This window comes from Colletotrichum karsti (genome assembly GCF_011947395.1).
Source record: "Colletotrichum karsti strain CkLH20 chromosome Unknown Scaffold13, whole genome shotgun sequence".
Classification (NCBI taxonomy): Eukaryota; Fungi; Ascomycota; class Sordariomycetes; order Glomerellales; family Glomerellaceae; genus Colletotrichum; species Colletotrichum karsti.
In genome coordinates, this window is record NW_024065913.1 from 750,135 (window position 1) to 764,019 (window position 13,885).

General features: G+C 51.5%; 5 protein-coding genes across 5 annotated transcripts; 3 read left to right on the forward strand and 2 right to left on the reverse strand.

Moving 5' to 3' along the window:
- Nucleotides 1–1,240: 1,240 nt before the first annotated feature.
- CkaCkLH20_04888 (uncharacterized protein) lies at nt 1,241–2,448 on the forward strand (the record flags this gene model as incomplete). Its single annotated transcript, XM_038887607.1, has 5 exons — nt 1,241–1,589; nt 1,657–1,774; nt 1,829–1,893; nt 1,949–1,979; nt 2,043–2,448. The coding sequence occupies 5 exons, from the start codon at nt 1,241–1,243 to the stop codon at nt 2,446–2,448; spliced, it is 969 nt and encodes a 322-aa protein (XP_038747214.1).
- A 736-nt stretch (nt 2,449–3,184) lies between these two features.
- Nucleotides 3,185–5,233, forward strand: CkaCkLH20_04889 (uncharacterized protein; the record flags this gene model as incomplete). The annotated part of the gene is made up of 1 exon (XM_038887608.1): nt 3,185–5,233. One exon carries the CDS (start codon nt 3,185–3,187, stop codon nt 5,231–5,233), a length of 2,049 nt encoding a protein of 682 aa, XP_038747215.1.
- An 846-nt stretch (nt 5,234–6,079) lies between these two features.
- On the reverse strand, nt 6,080–9,942 carry CkaCkLH20_04890 (cell wall cysteine-rich protein; the record flags this gene model as incomplete). The annotated part of the gene is made up of 3 exons (XM_038887609.1): nt 6,080–9,002; nt 9,079–9,197; nt 9,259–9,942. 3 exons carry the CDS (start codon nt 9,940–9,942, stop codon nt 6,080–6,082), a joined length of 3,726 nt encoding a protein of 1,241 aa, XP_038747216.1.
- A 1,477-nt stretch (nt 9,943–11,419) lies between these two features.
- On the forward strand, nt 11,420–11,908 carry CkaCkLH20_04891 (uncharacterized protein; the record flags this gene model as incomplete). Its single annotated transcript, XM_038887610.1, has 2 exons — nt 11,420–11,716; nt 11,810–11,908. The coding sequence occupies 2 exons, from the start codon at nt 11,420–11,422 to the stop codon at nt 11,906–11,908; spliced, it is 396 nt and encodes a 131-aa protein (XP_038747217.1).
- A 288-nt stretch (nt 11,909–12,196) lies between these two features.
- Nucleotides 12,197–13,711, reverse strand: CkaCkLH20_04892 (methyltransferase domain-containing protein; the record flags this gene model as incomplete). The annotated part of the gene is made up of 9 exons (XM_038887611.1): nt 12,197–12,254; nt 12,316–12,501; nt 12,565–12,798; nt 12,895–13,032; nt 13,082–13,274; nt 13,329–13,370; nt 13,426–13,516; nt 13,577–13,603; nt 13,661–13,711. The coding sequence occupies 9 exons, from the start codon at nt 13,709–13,711 to the stop codon at nt 12,197–12,199; spliced, it is 1,020 nt and encodes a 339-aa protein (XP_038747218.1).
- Between the last annotated feature and the right edge of the window lie 174 nt (nt 13,712–13,885).

Below are 13,885 nucleotides of genomic sequence, written 5' to 3' on the forward strand. Positions count from 1 at the left end.
CTTACAGAGCCTTGTTCAAACGAGCAAGGGAAACGTGTGTTATGGGGCAAAACTCTCTCCGGAGTATATCGCCGTGAGCAAAAGTGATTGGGCATTGGTTGCCGTTGTGGGCGCTGTTAAAGAACTGTTGTTGGTGCTGGGTTCGTGAGTCCCTGGAAACGTGTTGGTGCCAGGGTTCCAATCCTTTCACGTACGTTGAAGATGGGGCTCAAGGTGGATTTACATGGTGGTGAAGCTGGGGCTCTGATCCTGAGTTTGTTGGCTGTTCGGGCAACTAGGTACTGCATAATCTGATCATGAGTCTGAATGTCACCTTATATCCGGCCTCATTCAAAAGATCCCGTCGGCTCATACATGGATAGAGTCTCACACTCGTTGCTTGCTCCAAAGCACGTTAGGGCTATCACGGCTGAGAGGCAATAGATCTGGTCAACGAAATCATAACCGGGCAAAGAACTGACGAACTCATCATACACGACAAGAGTTTCTCGTTGTGTATTCGTTGCGCCTCTGGGCGTAAGAACCTCATATCAGATCCTAGATGGTGATCTGAAAGGTATTGCTAAGAGCTAACACAATGCGTTGAAGAGCAGGCCCCAACGCCAGGGTCCAGTTCTCTTGCTTTCAAAACCTTTCCCGACGTTCCTGCATCGCCCGGGGGCTTCAATGCAGATCTGCATCCAGTTGACGGGTTCCTGTCTAGCCATCTTCCCAGTTCCATGGCACCGCAAGTTCAACTCCATCATGCATGCAGGGGTCAATTTAGCACCAACTGAAGGCCAAGCTGGGCGGACAGGACCGGTCACAATCTCCAGGTCTAGTACCATGCCCGCCGAAGTTCCTTCGGGGAGAATCTGCGGCTTGGAAGACGACGAAAGAACTGGTCCTATAACGGTTCAACACCTCCTTCCGTGTGGCTCCTTGTATTTGTGTTTGTTTGTTTTCTCGAGTTCGTCCCAAGTCCTTCGTCAGCATTCTCTGCCAGTCTCCTTGATGATTCTTCATGATGACTGATGACAAAGGACCAATGATAATTGCGGTCTGCTGGGCCTTCACAGCTCTCGGACTCCTTTTCGTGGGAGCCAGGCTTTTCGTCCGGGCCGCAGTCCATCAGAAGCTATTCAGCGATGATTATTGGATCATTCTCTCCTCAGTGAGTTAATTCAAAAACTTTTGAGAACCGACTTCCACAAGGGTCCAACTAACATCAAACCATGTCTGCGCCATCTTGTCGAATGTCTTGGTCACAATCTCGGTCCGCTGGGGCAATGGCCAGCACTTCACCGAGCTTGACTTGGAACAAAAGCAAAACACCATCAAATGGATGATAGCAGCATACGTACCAGGAATCGAGACGCTCGGCTTCCCGAAGCTAGCTGTCATTGCCCTCCTTTCTCGTTTACTGGCGCCCGGAAAGACTCACCTCTTGATCTTGTGGACCATGGGCACGATTTGCTGTTTGTCACTGACGGCCATGGTACTGACATTGCTATTGCAATGCACACCCCCTAGAGCTCTGTGGACTCTTTCAATGCCGCACAATTGCTTACACCCGGAGGTATTGGAGGGGTTGGCCTTCTGGGCAAGTTGTAAGTTCAGTACTCCGGCTCCATCAACAGTACCGAGTAAAGATAGCTAAAGAGTTGTGAAACACAGCATTTTCCGCGTTCCTCGACTTCTACTTAGCAGTGTACCCAGCTGTAGTTCTTTGGAAACTGCAGATGCATGCGAAGAAGAAGATGGCGCTGACTTGCGCTCTCGGCATGGGCGTCGTGTAAGTCCACGTCCTTTGAATTAGAAAGACGTTCATACTAACACGATATGTTAGGTCTGGTTGTGTTGGAATTGTTAAATCAACTGGTGTACCTACTCTGTCAAGCCAAGATGTTAGCTGTAAGTGGTCATCAGGCGAGATTTTTCAGCGACTTCAAACTGACCACAATTCAAGATGATCTCTGTGACCCATTCTACTGGACGTCGTAAGTGACTTAGGGATTTAAAGTCCATCAATTTATCATCTTACTAACCGTAGTCTCTCACAGAATCGAGGGCAACCTCATCATCATAGCTGCCTGCATCCCGATCCTCCAACCTCTCCTCGAGATGTTCAAAGGACGCACGATATGGAGCACTGACAAGAAGTCTAGCGGCCGTCAGTACGAGGACTACAGCAAGCAGAGTGCTCAACAGCATCCGGACCCGATCGAGCTCCGAAGTAAGCCACGAAAGAAGGTTGATACATACGGATTGACCATACGTGATAAGGATGGCAGCGAAGAGAGCATTGTCCATCCAGACAAGCGATCTGCGACTGCATCGTCAAGCCGTAATAGCGGAACAGATCATGCCGGCGACGAAAATATTGTCAAGAGCAGTACTGTCACCGTCACGTATGATCAAGGAGAAGAAGGGCCAACGTCAGCAGCGACACGTTGGGCTGCTGTATAGCTTGCCGTGGCAACCACAGCGCCAAGATCTTTCTACCCGCAGATTCAACTCATATTTCATTGAAAACTCCCCAGAAGGAAACTCCTCTTACGATTTTAACCTCGAAGAAACCTGTCAGACCAGATTTTGTGCGGCATGAAGTGGTTGCATTGCCTCGGTGGTAAGACAGTAAAACGGAATAAGAAGTAGCATGTAGTCGCCAAGGAACTGGGTAACAAGACCTGAGAATTTACAGGCACTGTAAACAATTGCGAGGCACTGAACACAACAACATGTGAACGTTGAATCTCTCATTGTGGGTTTGGAATATCAACAGAGGATAAGACGCGTTGGTCAAAGTAAAGCCTGGTTTGGTATTTCGATTTCAAAAAGTCACAGGCATTCAATCAGTTGTCAGCATTAACCTAGATCCCCTCGACAGCTTGAAGATGTTTGGCTGCGTGTCAATCGCATACAGATCGATGTCTCTCTTGTGACAGCCCCGGGCGTCAGCTGTGTCTTACCTCGCTTGTGCGGTCTTCCACACCACACAGATGAGGTGACCCGGTTCATGGGACGATTGAAAGTGTGAGGAAAAGATCCAATTTTCCCTCCTCTTCCGTCGCAGATCGGACACCGCCGGTTATGGTTGACTTAGCTGCGCCTGAACATTACGCCAACAATCTGCCAGTCATTTCATACGTACAACTCTCTGAAGATTCCATTGTTTTCTACCGAAACCCATCCTCAATCACAGATGCAGCCAACTCGCACGACACAGTATGCTCCGGTCAACGATGGCGACGCCCGCGACAATGATGAGGAATCTATCGAGGCAGCCACCACCCAGGGAGACTTTCATAGACAGGAAGCAAGGGATACTCTTCGAGAAAAACGTGCGAACGCCCCCGAACGACCCAGGGTTCTTCAATTCTGGAAATGGGAAGCTCTGGCACTCTTACTCGCGATGGCTTCTGTAGTCACCATGACCGTCATCCCAGTTATTTACCACGATGCACCCGAGGAGGAATGGCCATTCAGCATCAACATCAATACTGTCATAGCATTGCTCACGACTCTCATGCGTGCGACGATGCTTCTTGTTGTCGCGGAGATCCTCGGCCAGATGAAATGGCGCTTCTTCGATCGAACAAGACCGTTGTCCGATCTACAACACTTCGACCACGCAAGTCGCAGCGTTCTTGGGTCTCTCAAAGTCATATGGGTTGCTCGGTCAAGCTTCATAAGCGTCGTTGCCGCGCTTATCACCGTCACCTCCATCGCCGTTGCGCCGTTCACTCAGCAGGCCGTGAGTACGGTTTCGTGCTCGCGGGCAGTATTGGGCGTGAGAGCCTCACTGCCGATATCCCATTATGTTCCCGGGGGCAGAGGCTCTGTGCTTCGAGTCTCAGCTGGGAGCTGGGACGTTGCTATAGATATGAAGGGTGCCATGATCAACGGTCTTGTCAATCCAACGAGCAGTGACAACAACGTCCAAGTTGCCTGCGAGACCGGCAACTGTACATTTCCATCGTCCTCCAACGGGGTCACGCATTCATCCATAGCGATGTGCAGTTCGTGCTTCGATACGACCAGCTTCATCTCAGAAAAGGAGTTGAAAGTAAACCGGACTGACTACGCCGGCGTCAACTACACATTGCCGAATTCCCAGTCGTTGAACTACATCAACCGGATTTGGTTGACTGCCAACACCACGAGTCTCGACTGGGCCAAGGAGTCGTTTCCCATAGGGTTTGGTTTACTGGCTCAAGCGGCGTTCGCAAACGTAACGATCCTATCTTTCACCCAAGCCCCCTGCACCCGGTCAGGGAACGGTACCGTGGTGTGTCCTCGTCCCGTTAGAGACTTTCGGGCCCCAAACGACCCAACATACAAAGACCAGGTTGATGTTGTGGCCGTGTCTTGTGCTCTTTATCCCTGTCTGAAGAGCTTTCATGCTGGGGTAACACGGGGAGCGCTGGTCGAGCGCATTGTATCATCAGAGCCTGCGACTCTTAACTTTGTGGAGGCACGTGCTAACCTCGACGGAGGAGATGACCGCAACAATGATGGCATGGTATTGACATACGGAAACTATACAGGCCTTCAGCTTCCTTGCTTCTTGGATGGTGCTGAGTACGATCTCAGTAACATCTCCCAAGTTCCTCACGCGGAAAAGACCCGCATAAACGTCAACGAATCGACGTATGAAGTCCCCGAGACGTGTGTCTACAAGATTGGGGGAACATACTCACTTGCACTTCGAAATTTCCTGACAACCGACCTTCTGCGGGGCTATTGCTGGTTTCCCAGCTCTGCGGGAGGCGTGCCCATCTGTCCAACCCAGTGGTGGCTTGCGCCCTTATACAACAACTTGACCGCATCTTTCGACTCCATCAACGTTTCTATCGAGCAACTTACTGCGGCAATTACCACTCAGTTTAGGAAAACAGGTACTAGCAACGAGACGTTCTCTTTGTCGGGCTACAAAGAGACAGTCATCGGCTCCGTGCTGGGAACGACGGTTTGCACGAGATTCGACTGGCAATGGATTTTGCTACCAATCATCCTGGTCTTTGCGACAGCAATCCTGCTCACTATTTCTGTCATACAAAGTTGGACTGAGCCAGCCATACCGGTTTGGAAGACCTCCATTCTACCACTGTTGTTCTACAAGGTTAGCCCCTTGGACAGTAAAAAGATGCCGACATTGGACTCGGATGAGCTCCACAGGCACGCGGAAACCATGAAAGTGAGATTTCGCACGAAGCCAAACGCAAGGTTCGAGAGCGATCAGGTTGGCTAGATAATTATGTCTATAACTCCGCAGGTGGCGTGGCGGTAGTGTTGTAGACCTGCCCACGAGTATTCATGGCTTGAGGCGGATGTCAAAATGCGCTTCAAAGAATGAGTCACTTTCCTTGAAATCAGAGGGTGAAACACCCATCATGTATTGAACTAAACTGCTTACCCAATCAAATGAATGTTCTTTTTGCGTGAAGTAGAACATGGGTTCAAGATGACAAGAAGTCGTGTGAAGCGCGCTCTCTCAACCCAAACAAACGTCACGATATAGGCAACTCTACGTCGCAAAACCGCCACATACGACCATACCCATTGGAGAACTCGGGATCCCGTCCGCTCTCCCATAGATAAGCCAATGAGGGCCGGATTAGTAGTTGGGTCGGTGACGACCAGCGAATACCTGGTGTTGTATGTTTTTGGTGGATTTCTTTTTTGCATGCCGCTGTCCATCACGCAGCGGTGGCCTGACGTCGCAAAAAATAACGAGTGAATACAACAGAAGTCTGGTCCTTCAGTACTGAGATAGTATTGTGAAATTCACTGTTTTGTTCTACGTTTGAACTCAAGGCCTTTCGTTCTCACTAGCTTCGTGAGGGACTGCCAGCAGCCGGCAGCCCTCTTTTTACCTTACTATCAGCGTGAGCTAAGGCAGCGAATGGATTTTAATTGAAGCTTTTACAGTCACAGAATCCCATTTCGCAAAAAGAGTGTGATTTAGCATTCATGCTTGGCCCATCTCTCACCCAGCCATGAAGTTTGCTATGGTTTCAAGTCCTCATCGTCCGCCCCCAGCCACCTCCATCCCCCTTTTACTCGTCGCCCCTTTCATTCATCACCCCTTTTCGCCTCAGAATCCTTCACCTCTCATGATCTTCATATACTGAGAGTCAGCACCGGCGCCTCCTGCGTAGCCTGAATCCTCCCTGAAATGTCCAGCTTCACCGCTCATTATCTGCGAGTAGTGAGAGTCACCAGCGGCACCTGCAGTCGGCTTTTGGATGCCTTCAGATCCTGCCCCTGGCCTTCCACCTTGGTTCCCCAGACCCCCCGAACCATCTTTGAGGTAACCACCTTCTCCCTTCAGGAGCTTGTCAAGATGAGAGCCACCAGATGCATCTCCAGTCGGTCTTGGTGTGCCTTCAGATCCTGCCCCTGGTCTTCCACCTTGAGAATTTCCCAGATCTCCTATGCAGCCTTTGATGTAACCTTGATCTCCTTCCATAAGTCTATCGAGGTGAGAGTTTCCAGGGGCATCTCCAGTGGGCCCTGGTGCGCCTTCAGATCCTGGCCCTGATCTTCCACCTTGGAGGTCCCCTATAGAGCCTTTGATGTAACCCTGATCTCCCTTCATAAGTTTGTCCAGATGAGAGTCACCGGAGGCACCTCCTGATGGCTGAGGTATACCTCCTGGCGCAGCTCCAGCGCTGTCGCCCTCAAACTTCGACTTTCCTCCAGATGGGTCTCCAAGATGTCCAGTTTCGCCCCTCATCATTCTTGACAGATGAGAATCATCCGCAGCGTCTCCAACTGGCTTCTGGATGCCCTCTGCAGAGTTCGGCAAGTCCCCCACGACGCCTTTGATGTATCCATCACCGCCCTTTAGAAGCCTGGACAGGTGTGAGTCTTCATCGGCTCCTCCTGCTGGAACTTGTTGACCATCCGGTTGCGCCTGGCCGCTGCCACCCGGGAATCTGCGTCCCGGGCCATCTGGAATACCCCCAATGTTGGCGTCAATCTGCCAATCACCGCCAGGACGTGAATCAACATTGCCACCATCTGAGGTCCAGCTCCATTCGTAGCGACCGCCCCCGGCATTCTGATTGCCACCTTCCCCGGCATATCCAACTCGACCGTTGCCTTGACCTGATGGAATGCCTCCATGAGTATCAGCATCGTCGTCCTCAACCCACTTTCGACCTCGTCTCGGATCGGGCATCTCTTCGAACTCGACCCATCGTCCGCCCTTCCCTCGGGCAGCACCGTCTTGAGCTCCGCCAGCTGCCGAATTACCACCTGATCCGGCGCTAGCGCCTCCCGGGGGATACTGGGATCCAACCGGAGGCTGTCTGAGGCCATCAGCTCCAGCCACGGGGCCGGTATTGCCTGAAGGATACTGGGACCCAAAGGAAGGTTCTCTGGGGCCGCTTGCTCCAGGGCCGGTGCCGGCACCACTCGGGGAATGCTGGGATCCGCTCGGGTTTTGTCCAAGATCGGTTGCGCCGGAACCGGGGCCGGCGCCACCTGGAGGATACTGGGACCCGGCCGGAGGTTGACTGAGCCCTTGCGCTCCAGGACCTGTCTCAGCTCTGCCATAGCCGCCCTTGCCGATAGAGGCAGGATCGGGTACTTGGTCATTTGGGTTTGGAAGTCTGTCTGTGTTTCCATAGGCCGTTCCTGTGCCTGGCGACGTAGGGATTCCTGGTTGCTCAGTGTTTGGCAGATTTGTGGTATCCTTGCCCGCCTGCATATCACCTGGTGTTCCTGCGTTGACGCCTTCACTGGATGTAGGCTTTGAAGCCAAAGGGGTCTTGGATCCCTTCTTGCCGCCTGGTTTGCCTGGGCCACCAGACCCAAAAAGCGCATGTGCCTCGGTCGAACAGAATTTGTACTCGATACACGCCGCAGTAACCAACTTGCAGCGTCCGTCTTTGAAGACCTCGCCCTCCTGGCACTCTGGTTGGACTTTTTCGAAACACTCCCCAGTGTCGGCATCGTATGCGTTGCCTTCGGGACAACTTGGCTCCTTGATAGCAACGCAGTTCTTGCCGTTGAATACAAAGTTCTCATCGCACTTGGGATCGTTGCTCGAGACACACTGGCCGTTTTCGAAATAGGTCTTGTCGGGACAATCGGGCACGACTCCCACACAGCCAGTGCCGTTGAAGACTTGATTGGCACCGCAGCTGGGCGGCGTCGGTGATACGCATTGCCCAGCTTTGAGAACGTAACCGGGCTTGCATGATTCTTTCTCAACCGAGACGCAGGTTCCCTTGATCATGGTCTTGCCATCGGGACAGTCAGGTCCATCTACCGATCGGCAACCGTCATCGGTGAGGACGAACCCAGCTTGGCATGTAGGTTGACCCTGAACGCAACGTCCATCTCGGTAGACTGCCGGTGGTGTGCAAGTGGCCTGGACAGTCGTTATGCATTGCCCTTCCTGGTTGAGCACTGAACCAGACGGGCAGACGGGGGCGTCTTTGATGGATAAACAACCCACACCATCAAAAGCAGTGCCTTCGGGGCAAGAGGGCTTGCTACCAATGACGCATTCGCCATCGTGGAGCACTCCTCTTGCGCACTCGGGTCTCCGGTTGAGGTTGCACTGTTTGCCGTCCCACTCCGCAGACGCACCGTCGCACGTAGGACTGGCAACGCTGACGCACTTGTCGCCCTCGAGGACCGTTTGACCAGAGCATGTGGGAGCCTCTCGGAGAACGCATCTTGAATCGTGGTAGAGGTATCCATCGGGGCAATCGGGAACTTCCAAGGAGGATACGCAGGTGTTGCCTTCTGGGTATGAGTTGCCGGGGCACTCTTGAAGTAGTCGCTTCACGCACTGATCTGCCTCCAGCAACCATCCGCTCGGACACGAAGGTTGAGGGTTGGAATACTTGACACACTCTCCGTCTTTGTACGATGTGCCAGTTGGGCAATCCTCAGTGGCTGTAGTGGTCTTGCAAGTCTCTCCCGACAGAGTCGTCCCGTCCGGACAGCAGCGAGAAGTCCCTGAAGCTTTGTCTATGAAGATCTTGGTTTCAGGGGGGCATCTGATTGCAGTCAGCTTCTCTGGTCTACATGCGTTCCCCGCGATGGATAAAAATGCGACGGAATTCCAGCACTTACTTGGCTTCGCCCACTTCCACACATGACTGGCCCTGAAGAGTTGTGCCGTCAGGGCATTGGGGCTTGCTGCTCACTGTGCAGGATCCGCGTTCAGAATCAAAGGTCAATTCGCCTTGGCACTATAGGAGTTGATCAGCACATGTTTCCAGGTTCCTATCTCCTTCGTAACGATGTACGTACCTTCGGTCCTTCGGAAGAATTGCATTGGCCAAACTCAAGAGTCGTTCCATCAGGGCATTGAGGGGACTTCTCCGAGATGCACTGCCGAGTCGAAGTCACATAGCGAGCTCCTTTGGGACACTGAGGGTCTCGCTTGGAGATGCACGAAGCGCCCTCGACTTTGGACCCGTCAGGACAGTATGGGCCCTCGGGCGTGACACAGCTAGCTCCATGAACGACATCACCCTCAGGACACTGAGGCTTCTTGAGGGACTCGCAGATGGCGCCTCGAAGCTGAAAACCGTCGGCACAGGTAGGGGGACTCTTGTGGACACATTGTTTGCCAACAAGCATCGTGCCTTGGTCACATGCAGGCGGCTTCCGAGAGACACACTGGCCGTCAGTGAACTCGTAACCGTTGCCGCATTCCGGAGGAGCGTTGTGAAGGCAGTGTTTGCCTTTGCGGTACGTGCCTGTAGGGCAGGTCGGCCCCGTGACAACACAGCTCTTGCCGTCGAAGTCAGTACCGATGGGGCAGCACTTCACGCGGCCAGAGTTGGGGTCGGTGGCGGGTATGATGCTGTCCAAAGTGTGCTGAACGGTTGACCCGGAGGATCCCAAGGAGAATGGACCACCAGGAGTTGACTGCTTGGCTATGCAGCAACCAAAGAGAAGCCAAGAAGGCGCCAGTATAACTAGACGCATCTTTGCGTAAGAGCTGAACCGTGGGTTCAATGAAAGCAGTAGAGGGAAGAACGAATTGTCGAATAATGTGGCTGACTGAACTGCACGGAATCGGCAGACTCGCTTGCTTATATATATTCATACTCTGGGAAGGTCTTCTGTCAGCCCCTTTTGTTGTCATGATGGTTTTGAAAGTCACAAAGTCAGTCGGTCGAAATTCAAGCAATACAAGATGGTTCACAAAGTGATGGTGCTCACCACACCCAATCGATCGAGCAATAATGCCTTCCCCGCCTCAATTCGCATTGCCGCTCGTGAGCCCATGTCGTGCTCGACTCCCCGTCCAGGAAAGTAACGTAATTTGATACGAAGCGGCCTTCAGGCCGCCTTAGCACAAATGTCGAGAGCCGTTTCGAAACCCTCGTTGTCGAATTAGAAGTCATTTGTCGCAAGGGATCGGCTTTCCATCGGGTTGAGCAAAGTCTGAGCACAACATACTCGCTTCTTTCTTGTGTGGCAGGCGGCTATGTTAAGGGGGATATTGCAAAGATTCTGAACGTAGATCCAATCAGGAGTCGAAATTGCAACATTGAAGAGCTGGTGTAGTATCTGTGGCACGTAGTGCGTGAAGATCAAGTTGTAGTAACTCAGAGCAACGTCGAGTCATTGCTCCGCGTTCGACCCTCCTCAAAAATGGCACAACATGTGTTGAGATACGTGTCTTCCGTACCCGCGAAGCTCAAATCGTGACAACTGTAGAGCGACGTGGAATTGCCGTTGTGCATTCGCCTATATCCGTAAATGGTACAACATGCGGCGAAATACATGCCTTCCATGTGCGTGAATCAAAGAAAGCTGTGTATCGTGACTCTCAATTGAACGAAGAACGTTGCCGCGGCAGATGTGAGGCCATGCACATTTACAGGAATCGGAAGCTTTCGTCGTTGTGTTATGAGTGACGATCATTGTAACCTATGTGTTGCATTGATCTGCTGGCCGACGAGACACAACTATGCGGCTCTTCGCAAGTAACACGGCATCCAATCCCGTTTATGTGTAATAGTCTGCGGGGTAATGGTTAACATCGAATATCTCCGTTGTTGTGGGTGACGATGATTGTAACCTATGTGTAGCATCAGTATGTTGTCGGACGAGACATAATATGCGGCTCTTCCCATTTGGCATAACAGCCAACCCCTTTGATGTGTAACAGTCTGCGGTGTTATGGTACCGTTGCATCTTTCTTGTGATATCTTGTTTTGCAGTCGGTCAACGATGAATCTTTGAACATGGCCAAGTGGAACAGACCCATTGTGAGGAGAGGAGAGGAGAGAGAATGGGGATAAAATGACAGGGAAATCCGTTATTTTTTGAAATTGATAACTCAAACAACACAAGTCTCAGCCTAGTAAAGAATCATACCTCAATCCGTAATGCTTTTCTCTCCTCCTCCTCCATTTCCAATCATAATCGCTGACAATGTTCCAGAAAGTCAACAATGAAGGTCTCTATTGCATCGATCACCACTCTTCTTGCAGCTGTTGCAGCTGCTCAGAAGCCCGTGAGCCAGGACGAGCAACGCGGCTGGTACGGATGCACCGCCGCTCTTCTCGACAAGTTCGAGAAAGGAGAAGATGGTTCCAAGTCTGCCTGTGACCTCTGGAGCTGCCTGCACCTCATGTCTACCCGTTACTCGCGCGGCGGAGGTCTCACGGCACTTTCCAGTGCGCTCGATCCCGTTTGCTGGGGCACCAACGTTGGCAGCAAGTTTCTCCCCAAGATGGACTTTTTCCAGGTATGATGACTCCGCGAAAGTACGATGCGATGAATTGACAAGATCTTAGCATATTTGAGCGGAAATGGCAACTTGCTCTCGGGGTATCCACAGTACCAGGATGAGCAGCAAGCAATCCTGGCAGACAATGTCGAAGACGGGAAGCTCCATGTCATTGTTCTCGCAGACACATACAGTATGATCAGTCCATGATAGTCAAATAAATGGTGTGATCTCCATAATAATGATGTTAAAAGCTCATATACGCAATTCGAATTGTGCTCGCTTTGAGGGAGGCGCTTGCTTGCAAACTATGATCAGGTGTCTTGACAAGAAGCCGAAGAATAAAAAGAAGTTGGTGATCGCACTTCGGATCAATGCGATAACGTGGGAATTCTTAGTTGCGACTGCGAGGATTCAGAAATGACATGATTCATAATGAGCTAGGAAAGTAGAATGTAAGTGTTGGGATGGAGAAGTTCTGTCCCCGAAGCATCGCGGCTAAGCCGGAGCGGGAGCACTCTTCTTCTTCTCGGGCTTCCGTCCCATAATAACATACCTATAGACATCTGTCAGCACCAGTACTTCTCAACGAACTTCGGGCGAGGCAGGGTACTCACTGAGGCCAGTACGCGTGGATGTTGCGATCCTTTCCATCCTTGCGGACGTCAATGAGGAAAACTGAGACCTCCTCCGGGGTCCAGTTCAGGGCACGCGTGAAAGGGGCCATGGTCACTCCCTCGATACCTTCCATGAAATTCTCATGACTCCACATGCCGAGTTCCTTGAACTTCCTCTCCTTGGGCCTATGACAGTAAGCCTTGATCGCCCATAAAGAAGTTCCCTAATAGTAAGCTCCAAATACTTACCATGTGTTAGAGGGCCATTTGTATGTGCTCATAGATACGTCTTCGAATCCCGCCTCGATCATGATATCCTTGAGCTTGGGAGGGTCGACCCAAGCCGCCCCCAACTTGACTGAGGCTTCCATGAGGAGGTCGGCCCACTTGAACAGGGCATGTTCAGACTTCAGACTATCATCGTCTGATTTGCTGTAGATGTCGGTCTCTTGAACTTCAAGGTAGCCACCAGGCTCGAGGTTGCTGTGTAATCAGCAGGTCAGCTATCTTTGCTTCAATATGAGGTTGGGCAACCGAGGGCTCATTTTGTCGCAAATGCATTCGGACGGGGACTCTTACTCGTAGCATCTACGAAAGTATTTGGCCCAGTCGCTTATGCCAGAAGTCATGTATCGACTATGGATATACTCGAAAGGCTGCGAGAACGTCCACTCGTCTTCGATATCGTCAACCTCAAACTTGACGTTGGGAGGTACTCTGGCTAGGTGTTAGCACGCATTCAAGACTGAGAGTGGAGTCTGCTCACTGGCCCGGTTGAACCGGAGAAAGATCGATTCCCAAGACGTCGGCCTCGGGATGCTCGTCTCCGAAATGAATGGCCCAGATACCTGTACCTGTGCCCACATCGAGGACTCGACCGACTTTGGCAGTTTCTTGACATTGAGGGGCGAGACCAAGTTTGTCGTCCAGGGTCAGGAGGCACAATGTATGATACATGTCTTGTTTTGAAATAAGCAGCTTGCCAAACTGTCTCGAAGAGAATCAGGACCTACCCATTCTGTCGAGTTCTTTTTCATCGTTGGGCAAGTTGTATTCTAGGGCGAATGTTCTTAGATATCAGTCGCAGCAGTGTTCTTTTCGTCGACTTACTGCCCTCCTTGTATCGATGGTATGTGCGGCCATTCTCCCGGCGATAGTCTAGCAGGGAGCTAAGCAGACTGGTGCTGGACGAAGCGATGCTCTTTGTCGCTGAGGGTAAGTATCTCGTCTATATTGACTGGCATATGCGAAGTAAACTTACAGCCCCCAAGTCCGACTGAGCGTCATCCTATTGCAGAATCGAATCAGCAAACAACCAGAAAGTCGTGTAGCATTGGTGACACACATTCTCATCAGCAGCAACCTGCACCTCGTAGTTTCCTTGTGGCTGAGCCATGTTAATTTCAGGGGTGGGGTTTAGGGGCGGAATTGAAGCAGAAGAAAGAGAAAACAAGATCAAAATGTGACAGCAAAGCACCGACGGTTCGGTTAATGATATATCGCTGGCGCTTCGGAAATGGTCTCTGCCCCCGATTCCCCTCCTCCTAATCCCCTCTTTTGGGCGGATGCG